Source organism: Larus michahellis, chromosome 3 (genome assembly GCF_964199755.1).
Source record: "Larus michahellis chromosome 3, bLarMic1.1, whole genome shotgun sequence".
In the NCBI taxonomy this organism is placed as follows: Eukaryota; Metazoa; Chordata; class Aves; order Charadriiformes; family Laridae; genus Larus; species Larus michahellis.
Window position 1 is genome coordinate 97,754,097 of NC_133898.1, and position 14,048 is coordinate 97,768,144.

Genomic DNA, 14,048 nt, shown 5'->3' on the forward strand with positions numbered 1-14,048 from the left:
AGGGGGGCTGAGGGCACGGCTCCTGCTTTCCGTTCTCTCCCTGCTCCCTTCTCCCCTGCCGGCATCGGGGCTGTCCGGGATGGCCTCCGCTGAGGAGGAGGAGGAGGCGGCAGCGTTTTAGGACGGGAGGGGCAAGAACTGGGTCCTGAACGTGTGGGAAGCCCCCGAAGTCGGGGTGGGGGGGGAAGGCGGGCAGCCTCAGGGGTGTTTGGGGCATGAGGGTGTGGCACTGAGTCATTTTGCTTGGTGTCTAGGCTCGTGTCACGCCAGTACATTGTAGTCAGAGTTTTTTAGGGAAGTCTTAATATTTAATCTCAAATTAAGCTTTAATGATGCTTTAGTGAGGATCTTTGTATGGCTGAATGTACTAAAGCTGGTACAATATTGGAAACGGAATGATGAAATGGCTGAGGTCAAAGGGACCTCTAGAGGTCATCCTGTCCAACTGCCCTGCTTAAGTGGGGCCACCAAGAGCCAATTGCCCAGAACAGTGTCCAGGCCATTTCTGAATATCTCCTAAGGGTGGACGTTCCAGAAGCTCCCAGGGCAACCTCTGCCGGTGCTTGGTCTGCTAGCATAATGCCCACACCACCCCTTCAATTACACTGAAAATCTGCTAAATGAAGGTTTAAATTTCCCTTTTAGGCATGGTCCTGTACTTCTGTTGTACAGAGCTGAACGGTGAACATATATATATGTCTCTTTATGGATGCACGTTACCGCCTGTGCCTGGCCATTGTGGCCTGTGGGATAACTCAACAGGAAAAACTTTGCGCTGCTGTCTTCTGACCTTTCCCTATCTCTATGTACACACGAAGCAAGATGTCCCAGTTTAACACAAGAAGAGCGAGCAAACCTGTTTGCCTTTTTTCCTGTCCTGTGTTTATTTTATAGGCAGAGCTTGGCAGTGTTTACATAGCCTGTGAGTACAAATGGCTGACATGGAAAATCTGCCATTCTGGAGGCTGCATCTTTTAATTTCAGTCTAAGACTACGTTCAACAGAGAGGTAGGGGTTCACCTATACATGGAAATATTCTGCTCTGATTTTGAAGCCTCCAGGGAAGCAGTGACTTCACCACAAGAAGTCTCAAATACTAAAGCTTATCTTCAGCACACTGCAGGAAGAGCAAAGAAGGCTGTAGTTTGATGCAGTAGCATTCTAGATCAACTTTCACAATTCGTCACAGAAGAAAGGGCTTCACCTAGGCCTCAAGTTAAACTGAGGTAGTGGATGAGCCTTCTCTTAGGAATCCTGCTGCACGCACAGGCCCCTGATTGCTGATCCTGAAGCGATTCCCATTTACATTACAGGGAAGGTAATAATAACTTCCAAACTCATTTTCATAGAGCTGCTAAAACATCTGAAGTTTAAGTAAACTCTGCTGTAAACAGTTACCAGAAACTGAGCATATCAGACTAGTTTGTGCATGTTTTATTCTAGTAAACTTTCTTTGTGATGTTTTGGTCCATTTAATAAAAAAATTACAAAACTTCAAAAGGAAAACAACAAGCAAGCTTGAATTTTTTTTTTCCTGATAGGTTCTTACACCATAAAATCGTTTATGTAAGAAAAAAATCCGCTAAGCATGGTACTTTTCAAATCATTTTTATTAACAACAATATGGATTCAACTTTGTCAAGAAGTTACAATTAACATTGTAATGTACTGGCTAATGTCATTGCAGTGTCAGTGGAAGCAGCCTTCGTGCTTTCTAAGCCTGTCATAAAACTGGCTTTTTATCTTTCAAAGAAGTAAAAAATGCTTCCAATAGCAGATGAAATTGGGTATGTCTGGAGTTGTCTTATGTGTGGCCACAGCTGAATGAATGGTCACATTTGCATCCAGATGAATGAACAGGAAAATATTACATGCTTCCACTGACGCTGCAGGGGACAATTCTTATTTCAAAAACCAATTAACCTTTTTAGACAGTGACAGCACTTTGTGTGGTGTTGTAATCCATTTGAATTAAGTCGATTAACACACTTGAAAAAAAATGTGAAGCAGAAATATCTGGGGCAAATTCTTTTCTGACCTGTATTTCATTCAAACCTAATGAATCCAAAAGGATTGCATGACATATGAGTCAGGATAAAAGTTGGCCCAGAGAGGCAAGTTCATTCCTGGTATAGGTGGGTTCAGTTCCTTTAAGGTCAGTAGAACTGAGCCTGGTTATCCCAGTGGAGGCTGAACTTCACCCAGTTGGGCAGTGAATTCATTGAAGTCAGTGAAGCCATCCAAGGATGAATTTAGCCTCAGGTGTTTAAACCCTTTTTTCGTTCCTTTGCTGTTATATTTTCTTTTCCTGCTTACTCCTCTTTTCTGATTATTCTCCTTTTCTCTGTGCTTTTAAAAAAATGTCCCTTCTCTTCTTCCCTTTTTACATCAATACTTTGTGCGTTATTTTTTATATAGTCAATGTGACATGGGTAAATTCAGCTAAGTATTAGTTTCCTCAGGAAATAACTGGAATATTACCATTTTCACTTTAAACAGATGCCCAACAAAATAAGGATTTGAATCTGAGCTCCCGATTCAAGAAAAATTCTTGAATTCCATAGAACGCATGAATTCCATAGAATTTTTGCTTGAGTAAGGATTGCAGGTCCCAATCCAGAAATACTACTGTACATCAGATGTTCTACTATACATCAGCAATTCAGTATGATTTGACTTATCACAGAACAGCAGGTGAATTACTCCTCACCGTACTATAATGAGAGCAGTCACTCTAAGTAGGATTATCTCAAAAACATATGGAACAACCGTGGGCACTGTGAATAAAAGTGTATGATCTTTGCAATCTTGAACCCTAGGCTAAAACACTATATTCATATTTAAATAAAAAGTATAGATCATATAAGCCAGGAGCAAATACAAATTTTTAAACAAATAATAATCATCAAAACTATTCTTTTCAGTTCTCTCTTCAATCAGGTACAAGAAACATGCTGATCAGAAAACAGTTATTTGGATAAGGCTTAATTCCTGAAGCTCTTACTTAAGTTCAAATTCTCTCTTCAACAATCCCCAAGTGGATTGTAAATCAGAAAAAAATTTGTCCTTTGTCCCTGCTCATCCTTATTAGCAGTCATGAGCTGGACTTTAATAAGCAGCATGGGACAAGACTTGAAAAGGTCCTTCTTTTGTGAAGCCAATGAATGACTGTCAGTCATGACACTGTCTTTTAAAGAGAGAGCGTAGAAACAGGAAACTCCTCATGAGGAAAAATGAGCGAAGCTTATAAAAATCCAAACAAACAAGTCTTCCTCTCCAGAATTTCATATGTTCACTACTCTTTCTATTTTCTATCAATATTATGTTAAAAAATTCCTATATGATAAGACTTGCAGCTACAAAAATAATAATGGTGAGCATAAAAGAAAAAAAATATTAGGATTTTAAACCATAATTTGAAAAGATAGGATCTTCTGGATTTATTAGTACTTTGTAAAGACATTAACATTTTCATACATAATTTATAGAACTCATTCTTTTGTGCACAAAATTGTATTAAATAAATTAACTTAAAATTAGAAGGACTCAAGCATGTCATTTAAGGCAAAAATACCAAGTTTCCGTGAGATAAATTATCAGCAAAACCCGAGGCCCCGTTTCCGTGCGGGATCAGCAGAGGCGGGGCCAATGCTCCATTCTCCCATTGCCGCCTTCCGGGCTCAATGGGGGTGCAACCCCCTCCATCTGCTGAGGCAGATGAAGGTGGAAGAGTGGTGTCCAAATTCGTGATGCCTTGGTTTTTTTGATCTCGCCAAGGAGAGGGAAGGGAGTTTCATTCCCGACATACAGTTGCCACGTGCCTGATCTCTTGCTCCTTAACTAAACCTAAGTGCAGGTTTATACTTAGGCCATCAGGAGGCTTCGTATGAAAGGCAAGAAAGGCACCAAAAACTGTTAGAAAAAAGAAAGAAAAGCCTAAGAAAACCCAACATGTAAGTTTTTAAAATTTTGGAGTAGTACTTTAAACTTGCAGATCTGTCTGGATGAACTGCACACATTCAAATAAGTTCATAGTTAAATGAACTGAGATGTGGAGAAAACCCTACTTATCCTCACAAAATTGTAATTAGTATGACCAGACTGCACGTAAAAGAAAACAGGAAAGACTGAAGTGGTAAATTGTATGGCAAATCAGTGGTGAGGAAATTGTGCTTCAAGGTGTCTTTCAGGATTTAACAGCTGAAGTTTGCTCCGGCGTAAGCCATGGAACACAGTGTACCATCCGTGGACCCCGTATAACGACACAATATATACACTCTACAGTTTGCATGTACTTTCACATAATAAGGTTATCATGTAACATCCAGGAATACTTCTGTAAAGGAAATATGGAAGCAGAAATAACAATGGTTTCATAGTAAACAGGTCGAGTCCTTCACAATACAATCTACAGCATTTAGCCATGGTTTAAGACTGGAGTGACATTTTTGATGTACATACTGAGTTCCCAGCAGGTCTGGGCCTTGAGAAGACACTGCCCTGAGTGAGCTGGCACTGGCACCCCCGTACATTTAGTGTTCCTGCTGCTAATGGGAAGCTGAGCCCGAGCCAGGTTGTCTACAAGCCTGTGGTGCAGGTGGGGTATAAATCTGGGGGGAGGACCCGAACAGAAACCCCCTTCAGCTGGGGAAAGCAAAAGCCTGTTTAGGCTCTGCAAGGGTCCTTCCAGTGGCGAAGCCTTGCTGGGGACGTGAAGATGGGCACTACCACTGCTCCTGCGTCTCAGCAGAAGTGAGGTGTAGGTTAGGATAAGAAAAAAGGATGTCTCAAACAGGAGTGCTAGGTCCTATGTAGGCTTTGAATTTGAAAACTCGGGTATTTGGAGGAAGGAGTCTGGAGGTCCTTTCTTGGAAAGTTCACAAGAAATGACTGCAGTTGGGACACAGTGTTGAGCTGTAAGTGTGTGACCACTTTCCCCTCCCTCCTCCTCCCCTTTTATTTAAAAAACAAAAGCAAACATACAAAAACCCTCTTGCCTTCAGGTTTTTTTTCAGTTAAGGTGGTCTTCCCTACTTCTATTTCCATTTCTGATTGCCCACATGGCATTTTTTTTTTGGAAATAGCACTCAGTATCTGTGACCAACAGTCTGGTTTAAAAAAAAAACAAATCTTTTTGGCTCTTTACCTTCCGTCCTTTAATTTCTGGGATCATTTCCCTTCCTGCCGATCTAAATCCATATTCTTTTTTTTTCTTCATTGATTGTGTTGTCTTTCTCACTTCCCTGTTCTATCCCCTTTAGTTTTACTCTGTACTTTAGTTCCTCATTTTCCCTCCTTTCCCAGCCTTAAGAAGCGCTGTCATGGTTGGGAGGGCGAGGAAAATTGCCAAAATTTCCACAGAAGGGAACACTGCTGCTACAATTAAGCCAGCGCCTGCTTCCTTCCCTCTCCTACTGCTGCCAAAATGTTTCAGATTCAGAAGACAGCTCCTCCATGAGGCTGGAAGAAGGAGAGATTCCCCTGAATTTTCAGTGCAGTCACCCAGGTTATCCATTTCTGAGGCCAGCCTCAACCCTTAAAATAAAAACTTTTCATAGCAAAATAATGTTCTCGTTATAAAGAACAATGCGATAGTGGTCTGTCAGGTGCTTTTGCCACAGCACGAAATCACCAAAAATCGGATGGATATTAATGTACTGTTCTTCAGAGTTAAGAATAACTGATTACTGATGAGCTCATGGGTGTATCTTGCAACTGGCAGCCATTTCTAATCCCATATTACTGGTTTCCTTGGTACCTTGCTAGCAGCTGTAGATAATTTTTTTTTGTTGTAAACATAAACTATCATCTAAATCAGGACATTATATATATATATTTAATTAGTTCAGAAGCAAAGTGCTTTAAACCTTACGATTTTGACTTCTGCTTTGTAGAAACGGCACTAGGTCTAAATGCTCAAATTTTTGCTTTTTGATACATCCTGCAGCATTAGCTTTGTAGGCAACTCGTCGTTTAAACCTACTGTACTACATGAAAGGTTGCCGTACTGTAGGTGTAAATTTGAACGTTAGCCTTCACTTGAACATGCATTTTCATGCAACTAGGAGATATGGGCTCATTCAACTGCTTCTCAGATTCATCCTGATTTTTGTGATTTTTATCTTATTAAAAAGGCTCTCAAAACAGTTCATGCTATGATATGTATGACTAGAGGAATGACCCAGCCAATGAAGAAAGCCCACAAGCTGTTATTTAAGTTTGACGTGGAGCAGATTGAGTGCTTCTGTACCGTCCCCTGGCTTGCAAATGCTTTGAGATGATCTTGATATTCCAGTCCTCAGAGAGTCAGCAGAGAGAGTTGTTTCCACTAACGGGCGCGAGATGGCTTCAGTAGTCTCTGTTCCTGCCTCTGTCTCCAACTCTTCGTCAGTTATAAATAATTTTGACTCCCTCCATTTGGAGTATACGTCTTGGCTACCTCTGGAACCACTGGAGTCACTGCCAGCAATCTGTACATTCAGTTCTTCTGTCGACTGTATAAGGTTCTGTACAGATAAAGATTTTCCTAAATCCATTTGCACCACAGGTTTAACTGAGAGCAAAGGTTCCCCTTCTATATCCAGACTTTTCCTCCATGCGAGATCCTTTGTCGCACTGGGCTGTGCAACTTGTCCGTTATCCTTTGATGCAACAAGGCAAGCGGTGACATCGGAAACGTTTTCCTGCGTGGTTACAGGAATAATATGAACGGGCTCAGGCCTATTGATATGCTTCATTGATGAGAAGGGTGGTATTTGTAATGTTGTTGGAGTTGCTGGCTTAGTTGCCTGGTTTATTTGGTTTGATGAATTATTAACTGTTGCAGGTCCATCGTTTGGCACTTGCGTTGCTTGACTATGCATAGCTGGACTAAAAGCATAGTAAGCCTGAGTGCTGAATTCATTTGGTGTCAGTATAAGCTGTAGGCCACGAGGCAGGTTGGCACTAGCAGATCTGGATACGCATCCACTAATTTGTGCAGAATTAGACAAATCTTTGCTGTCTGATGGACTCTGGTAATCAGAAGTCTGCTCACACTCAAAAGCCGGCATTTGAAACGAAGCCAGAGTGAGCGCGGACGCAGATCCTTTTCGCAAAACTTGTTGATAAATATCTAATAGACAGTCCAGTTTTGACTCAATGGATTGTACCTACAGGAGGAGAGGAAAAGGTTAACATTAATGCCAAATACTAATTTAAAATATTTGGAACCCAAGCAAAGGGAAGATGTGGCTGATGAAGAGAAAAATGGAAGGAGCTTGGTAGGCACTATTGACTCTTGAAAAATAATGTCAAAAGCCATGTAGATATTTCATAAGCAAGCTGATAAAAGGGAAAAAAAATTAGTAACCTGCGATTTTTCCTTCCTTATTTTTCTGTACATGGAAGACGATTAAGGTAATACAATTCATACCAATTTCATTTCATCATGTAAATAAAGCAGATATAAGAAAAAAAAATATTTTACCTGTCCAGCCTTTGAAACTGGAAATAAAATACACAAAAGGCATGAGCAATAGAGCAAGACAAAGTGACAAATAATCACTCTACCTGTTTCTCCACCTTGACTACGCGCCCTAACATACTGAGGTCATCGGTTGTCTCATTCTCTGCAGGATTCTTTTCTCTGCTTCTTTTATCTGCTGTGATTTGTCCTTTCCCAAGAATTTGGTCAACGCTGTAACAGAAATCAAAAGCTGCTGTGATTCCTGAAAACGGTGAGGATATGGAAGCGCTTTAAAAATGAAAATCACAGTACTTCAGAGAAGCAATTGAGAAAAAAGACAATTTTATTAATTAAGAAAAAAAAAAAGAGAGTGATTTTTGAGCATTTCTTTTCCATTGGTACTAACCGGGGCCCAGAACTTAGCCATCATCTGGGAGATCCAGGGCTAGACTTGCTGAGAGGGTGAGAGAGGAGGTGGCCTCCCCAGTAGCCTGATGCTGGGGAGGAAGAACAGGTGTACCAGTGCCACCCTCAGCTCTCTGGTCCTGACAGCAGCATCGAGTCCTGGGAAACTGGTCAGTTTGAAGCAGGAAGCTCAGCCCTGATACTGGTAATGGTACACATGATGCAGTGTTGTATTTTGTTGTTTTGTTTTTTTTTTTAATTATTGTTGCTGGGAATCTAGAACATAAAAACTACACAAATACTACATTACCAGTAGTTCCCAATTTCTTTTATGTGAAAAGAGGAATTCTGGGATGGGAGAAAGGCAGTTCTCAGCATTTACCCCACCCTTTTGGCAACCTCATGACTAAATTCCTTGTTTATGAAGGGACTTTTCAGATAAAGGATTACCTTTTATATTGTTCCGACTTCCATTTTCTGGGGCCAATTAGATATATGGGGTTTTGTTTGTTTTTACCCACAATGTAATTTCTGGCTCAGCTGTGTTTGCAGAAAGACAGGCTGGGCTGAAGCATGGATGGCAATTTGTACCCAAATATAACATGTCATATAAATATATAAACATCACCAATATTCATTATGCAGTGAATGACATAAGATAAGATGCTTATGCAGAGCAGAAATTATTCTTTCCTTACCGTGACTGAAGACTCTTAATCCTGCATAACATGTCTAGATGACCTGCTGAGTACTGTTCAATGACATCTTTGACGTCATATGGACGAAGTGTTTCCTTAAACTTTCTCTTCGCAACATGAAATTTCATAATTCTGTGGGGAAAAAGCATTTCACTGATTAATCTTCAACAGCTGTGAAACAATACAATATATTCCATGCACAAAATTTGACAGCTAATTTTAAAATGGAAGATATTTTCAATACAGCTTGTGCAAGTGAACTTTTACCTTTACAAAATTGGTTTCGGAAGTACAAATGTGTAAGTAGAAACAGATTGTGCCTTTGAATTGTTAGGTAAGAGACACCAGGCAACGCTATTTTAAAGAGCACAGAGCGTGTTTAGTTTATCAATATACACCTATTTGACTTTTTTATGCTAGGTGCCTGATTTGAAAGGTGCTGAAGTACATGCTTAATTTAAACCTGGGATTAGTCCCACTGACTTTATTGAGATATTCTGTAAGCTGCGTTTGTGCTGAAGTTATTTCTCTCCTTGTTAGAGGAAAGATTCGCCTAACAAGTTGATTGCACCAATTTAAATAATAGTATTCTTTTTCTGGAGCTCATTTTAAGTTCTTTCCTTTCTGTTTTGTAAAAAATTTCATTTTATGCACCCAATTAATGTTTCATCAGTGTTTATTTTTAATTAATGTTCAGGCCTAAGTATTTGTTTTTAATTTATTTTGCAGACTTAAGATCAAACTTGCAGGCTGAAGAGAATTTTTCGCATTTGTTACATATTGAAATCTATGGAAATTACTGTTTAATTAGCATTGGTGATTTTGTTTTCCTTGAATTTTACTGCAGAATACCAAGTATCAGATAACAGTAAATATCCAAAAATTGATGAATGGCATATGTTTTTTATGTGCACAGAAATTTGCACAAGTTTCTGGGATGCTTATGTCAATATGTGATGTCCACTAAGTAGCTCCTCTTAAATAATAGAAATGACAAATTTGGAAAGTCAATGACAGTGAGCTGATTTTCCAGGTCAGCTGGTAACAGCCGCGGTTCTCCTCGGTTTACGTGAGGACTGTGGAAGAGAACCGTGTGAGAGCTGGGACAGAAGTCAAGGGATCAGGTGCGTTGGCCATTCTGGTCTGTGTTACAGAGCTTATGAATCCCCATTAGGGCCAAACTGCTGATATTGTTTGCTGTCTGTTGCAATTAAAAAAGAGAGACAGTGAATTGGTGTCCTATTCCAAATCCCAATATTTCATGCTAATGTATTCCCTCTGTGTTTATTGTGGTATGTATAAGACAATGAATGATAATAAAAAGCAAAAAAATGCCCTTCACTCTGTGATAAATTAGATAAGTAGTGTTTTAGTGGAAGAATTTAGGAAAACCATACTATTTATTGTTAGGACAGACATAATGTATATAGAGTCAGATTAATAATATAGAGTGATCCTCTACTGTTTTCTGTATTGTACGTAAATGTTCTTCCAAACAATATCAGCCTTTTCCCAGAGTGCTTAGTTCTTGATATTTCTCATTCTGGTAACTTCCAGTTAAAAATGAGATTGCTTGTCACTGGTATAGAGCTTGAAGTATGATACTGATTATAGAAATTAAAAATGGAAAAGGTCCATTAGGAGAAGTCCATCACTTTGACAGTTCAGGACTGATTTCCATGCAGTTTTAAATATGTCAGATGATGCACTTTCCTCTTTTCCATTGTCAGCCAGTTCCACAGACTAATGGCTTTTGGCATCTTTTATAATCTGAAGGCCTCTGAAGCTCGGATGCAGATTTTTTTTTCTTTTTAGCTGTCAAATGATGCCCAGATGCTCTGTTCGTAATAGTCTGGCAGCGCAGACAATCTCCTGGAATCTAGTTCTTTATTCAGGTTACAAAGAGTAAATGATGTAGCTGACATACAAGAAAGTATATTTTTTCTTGTTATTATTCTCTCTGTTTTGGTAGTCACAATTTTTTACTTCATGCTCTTGATAAAGCAAAAATATGAAACTCTGTTAGAAAAGCCGAGCCAGAGGATTAATAGCATAATTGAAGACAACTGAATTTGCCACAACTGGGTGATTTTACAAGAGAAGAGACAGAAGACTGATTTTCATTAACAGCCACAGAAGCTTCTTAATCAGTGTGCACACTGCTTTGCAGCTTTGCAACAGGTTTTTTGGTTATCTAGGCAGTTCGTTCATAGTGTTTAGAAGTCAAACGCAAGACCAAAAGCATCACGGCTGTATCAGTGAGGTGTAACTGTACTATTTCTGGTTTAGGCATTAGCTCATGTGATGCCCTCGTAATTAACTTCACCAGGGTTTGGAACAGACCCATATTGCTTACTCCTTTTTGCTTCAAATATACAGAATTTTACAAAAACTGTGCAAAAACCTGAAGGGTTATAAAAGACTGGCTTTTTAAAATCCTGAAAGTTAATAAGAAACAGAAAACCTGACTTCTTGCAGTGATGGAGCCTAGCAACTGCTTTGCAGTTATTAAATTTAGCTGATTCTCCGTAGTTATTTACTGTCAATTTTAAAAATTCATTTCTCTTTCTATATCTCGAAATAACTACGCAATTGAACTTCATAGACTTGAGCACCCATCCTGAAAGATTATTGCAACTATATAGAGGATATTTGAAAGTAATGAACAAAAAAAGCCTTTGAGGTTCCTTCATTCGTGCTTCTAGAATAAAATGTTGCTCATTTTGGTGCGTTCCTGTGTGATAAAAACGAAGGGTTCAGTTATGCGGGCACAGGTGGATAACCTACCCGTAAAAAAACGGGAAAATGAGCACAAGGTTCTTCATACCCCAAGTATTTGAAGCACCAGCCCTTGACCCAAAACAGGAGGAACAGGGGAAATGACAATTCGGTCTGTCTTTTCTGGTTATACCACAAGGGGGCAAACGAGACTCATCATAAACGAAACGGAGTCGCCACGGGCAATACTGAACCGCTGGTACTGACCACAAGGCAGTAATTGAAAGTAAGAATTAACCCCAAAACCCGAAGCGTGTAGTCCCCATGATTTTTTAAAACATTATTTGTATTTCTAAATCGCTGCATGCCGTGTAGCGAGGGGGTATTTTATAACTGAAATCTAACGTGATCGACGATACACGGCTGTAAACTTACTCAAGTCACAAATGTGACAATTTTCCGGTGAGACTTAGCTATAAAAAGTAGCCTGTTTCAATGATGCATCCAGAGCAGAGTAGAAAAAAAAGTCTTTTGTGTTGAATTAGACCAATATATCAAAGTGCTTTGCCTATAGTTAATGTCTAAACCACAGGTCCCACTAACCTTTACGTGCACTGATAATTGTAGAAAGTGACAGGCCCAGGACCAACTTTGTCCTGGTCTTTGTCTATAGGTCTTTGTCTATAGACCTCTAGCAGCCAAAAGGAGCATCCATTTCATTTAACTCTTGTCAAATGCAGGATCAGCACCGATCTAGAATTACACTGTTTTCTGAACCCGTAGGTTGCATATCTTTCCTGGCATTTACTGCATTTTATTTTCTGTTCATGTTGCCCCTTCCAGTATTAAAAGCTATTCTGCTTGTCATTAGTGCACTTTACTGAGACTGGCACCAAGACAGAACATCTCTAATCCTCTGTGCAGCCCTGTCGTACTCCTGCTATTTTTTTAAACCTGTATCTTGTCAGTCTTGTCAATATCTCAGGAAGAAATAGAGCTTGATTCTTCTGGGATTCATAGAATCATAGAATTATCTAGGTTGCAAGGGACCCTTAAGATGATCGAGTCCAACCATCAGCCTAACTCTGACAAAACCACCACTGAACCATGTCTCTAAGCACCACGTCTACCCGTCTTTTAAATACCTCCAGGGATGGCGATTCCACCGCTTCCCTGGGCAGCCTGTTCCCATGTTTGATAACCCTTTTGGTGTAGAAATTTTTCCTTAATATCCAATCTAAACCTCCCTTGCCTTAAAGATTAAAAAGCAGGCAGGTTGTTTTACCCATAGCTAGGTGAGGTGCCCACAGGTTGTTTTCTCACTTTACTACCTCAGGAAAGCAGGTGCACACAAAGATGTAATTTTGATGGTTCCTCCATCTCTCTACCCTTGGCTTGCCAAATAACCCTTCTTCCTGGTAAACTGCAACATGCAGAAGATATCGGGATCCAATACAGGGAGTCCAACAGACAAAAGTTGAGAGATAGTTCCACGATGTGTGGGGTGAGTGGGTCAAAATTGCCTCCTGCCTCTCCTGGACTGACCCATCCCCGAGGAGCCAGAGACATTGTTTTCTGCCAAGCACAGTGCTGTCGTAGCGAAGGACACATCTAAGAGCCTTGCCTAGACTCTGTAGACCATCTGGGCATAAAATGCACAATTTAATATGGGATTTAGAAGAAATAGAGGATTCTGAAACACCACCAAATTCATAACGGCTGCTAAAATGACATTTTGTAGGTGTAGCAGCAACATTTCAAAGACAAAACATAAGTGGTAAATTATATTTTCCTTCTTTGGCTATTAAATATGTATGGCTATTCAACTATACAGCTTATCAGCTCAAGAATTCTCAAGTTTCATTATGTTTAGCTACATTTATTATTATTATTTCTTATTAACAACAAATGAAAACATATCTATGCAATCACTAGAGATAAAGAGAGGAAAGACCTCTTAGGTCAGCAAGTTCATCTTCCTGCCATTGCAGTTATTTCCTACTGCACATTTATTTATGCTTCTCAAATCTAATTTTATATTCCATAAATAGTAAAATAATTCCATCATTTCCATTGTGGAGAGTATTACAGAATTTAGTGCCTCTTGCTATGAAAAATGATCAGAGACATCGCAATATATGGAAACAAGGTATCCTCATCTTCTTTTTAGTCTCTTTTATATACATCCATCATTGTGAACTAACAGATAGAGCTGGAAAATGCAATGTTGTTTTGTTAGTCTCCAAGAACTCTGCAGGATATTAATGGCTTTTAGTTCACGACAAGACTAGGGCCAGTTGAGTAGTGCTATAAAAGCCTGCTGGCACAAAGGCTCAATGTACTGCTAGCAAGAACAGCTTTGTGCACTGCTGTGATCCCAGGCAGAGGCTGCAAGGAGCAGGACTGATGCCCAAGGCGTGCTGTGGAGCACACCACGTTTCACCATACTACTCACCTGTTCCCTGCTCCCCAACATTTATCCTGGGTTGCATCAAAAGAAGCGTGGCCAGCAGGTTGAGGGAGGTGATTCTCCCCCTCTACTCTGCTCTCGTGGGGCTCTGCCTGGAGTACTGCATCCAGCTCTGGGGCCCCCAACATAAGAAGGACATGGACCTGTTGGAGAGGGTCCGGAGGAGAGCCACGAAGATGATCAGAGGGCTGGAGCACCTCTCCCATCAAGACAGGCTGAGCGAGTTGGTGTTATTCAGCCTGGAGAAGAGAAGGCTCCAGGGAGACCTTGTAGTGGCCTTCCAGGACTTAAAGAGGGCCTACAGGAAAGC

The 14,048-nt window shown here is 40.2% G+C and overlaps 1 protein-coding gene across 3 annotated transcripts in view; it reads right to left on the bottom strand.

Moving 5' to 3' along the window:
• Positions 1 to 5,215: 5,215 nt before the first annotated feature.
• Positions 5,216 to 14,048, bottom strand: part of KCNQ5 (potassium voltage-gated channel subfamily Q member 5) — a 303,061-nt gene continuing 294,228 nt past the window's right edge. For all 3 annotated transcript variants that reach the window (XM_074581371.1, XM_074581370.1, XM_074581369.1), the window contains 3 exons: positions 8,551 to 8,682; positions 7,552 to 7,678; positions 5,216 to 7,151 (listed from right to left, as the gene is read on the bottom strand). In XM_074581371.1, the coding sequence (XP_074437472.1) occupies positions 6,210 to 7,151; positions 7,552 to 7,678; positions 8,551 to 8,682 (1,201 nt within the window). In that variant the 3' untranslated portion in view covers positions 5,216 to 6,209. The remainder of the gene's footprint in view (positions 7,152 to 7,551; positions 7,679 to 8,550; positions 8,683 to 14,048) is intronic.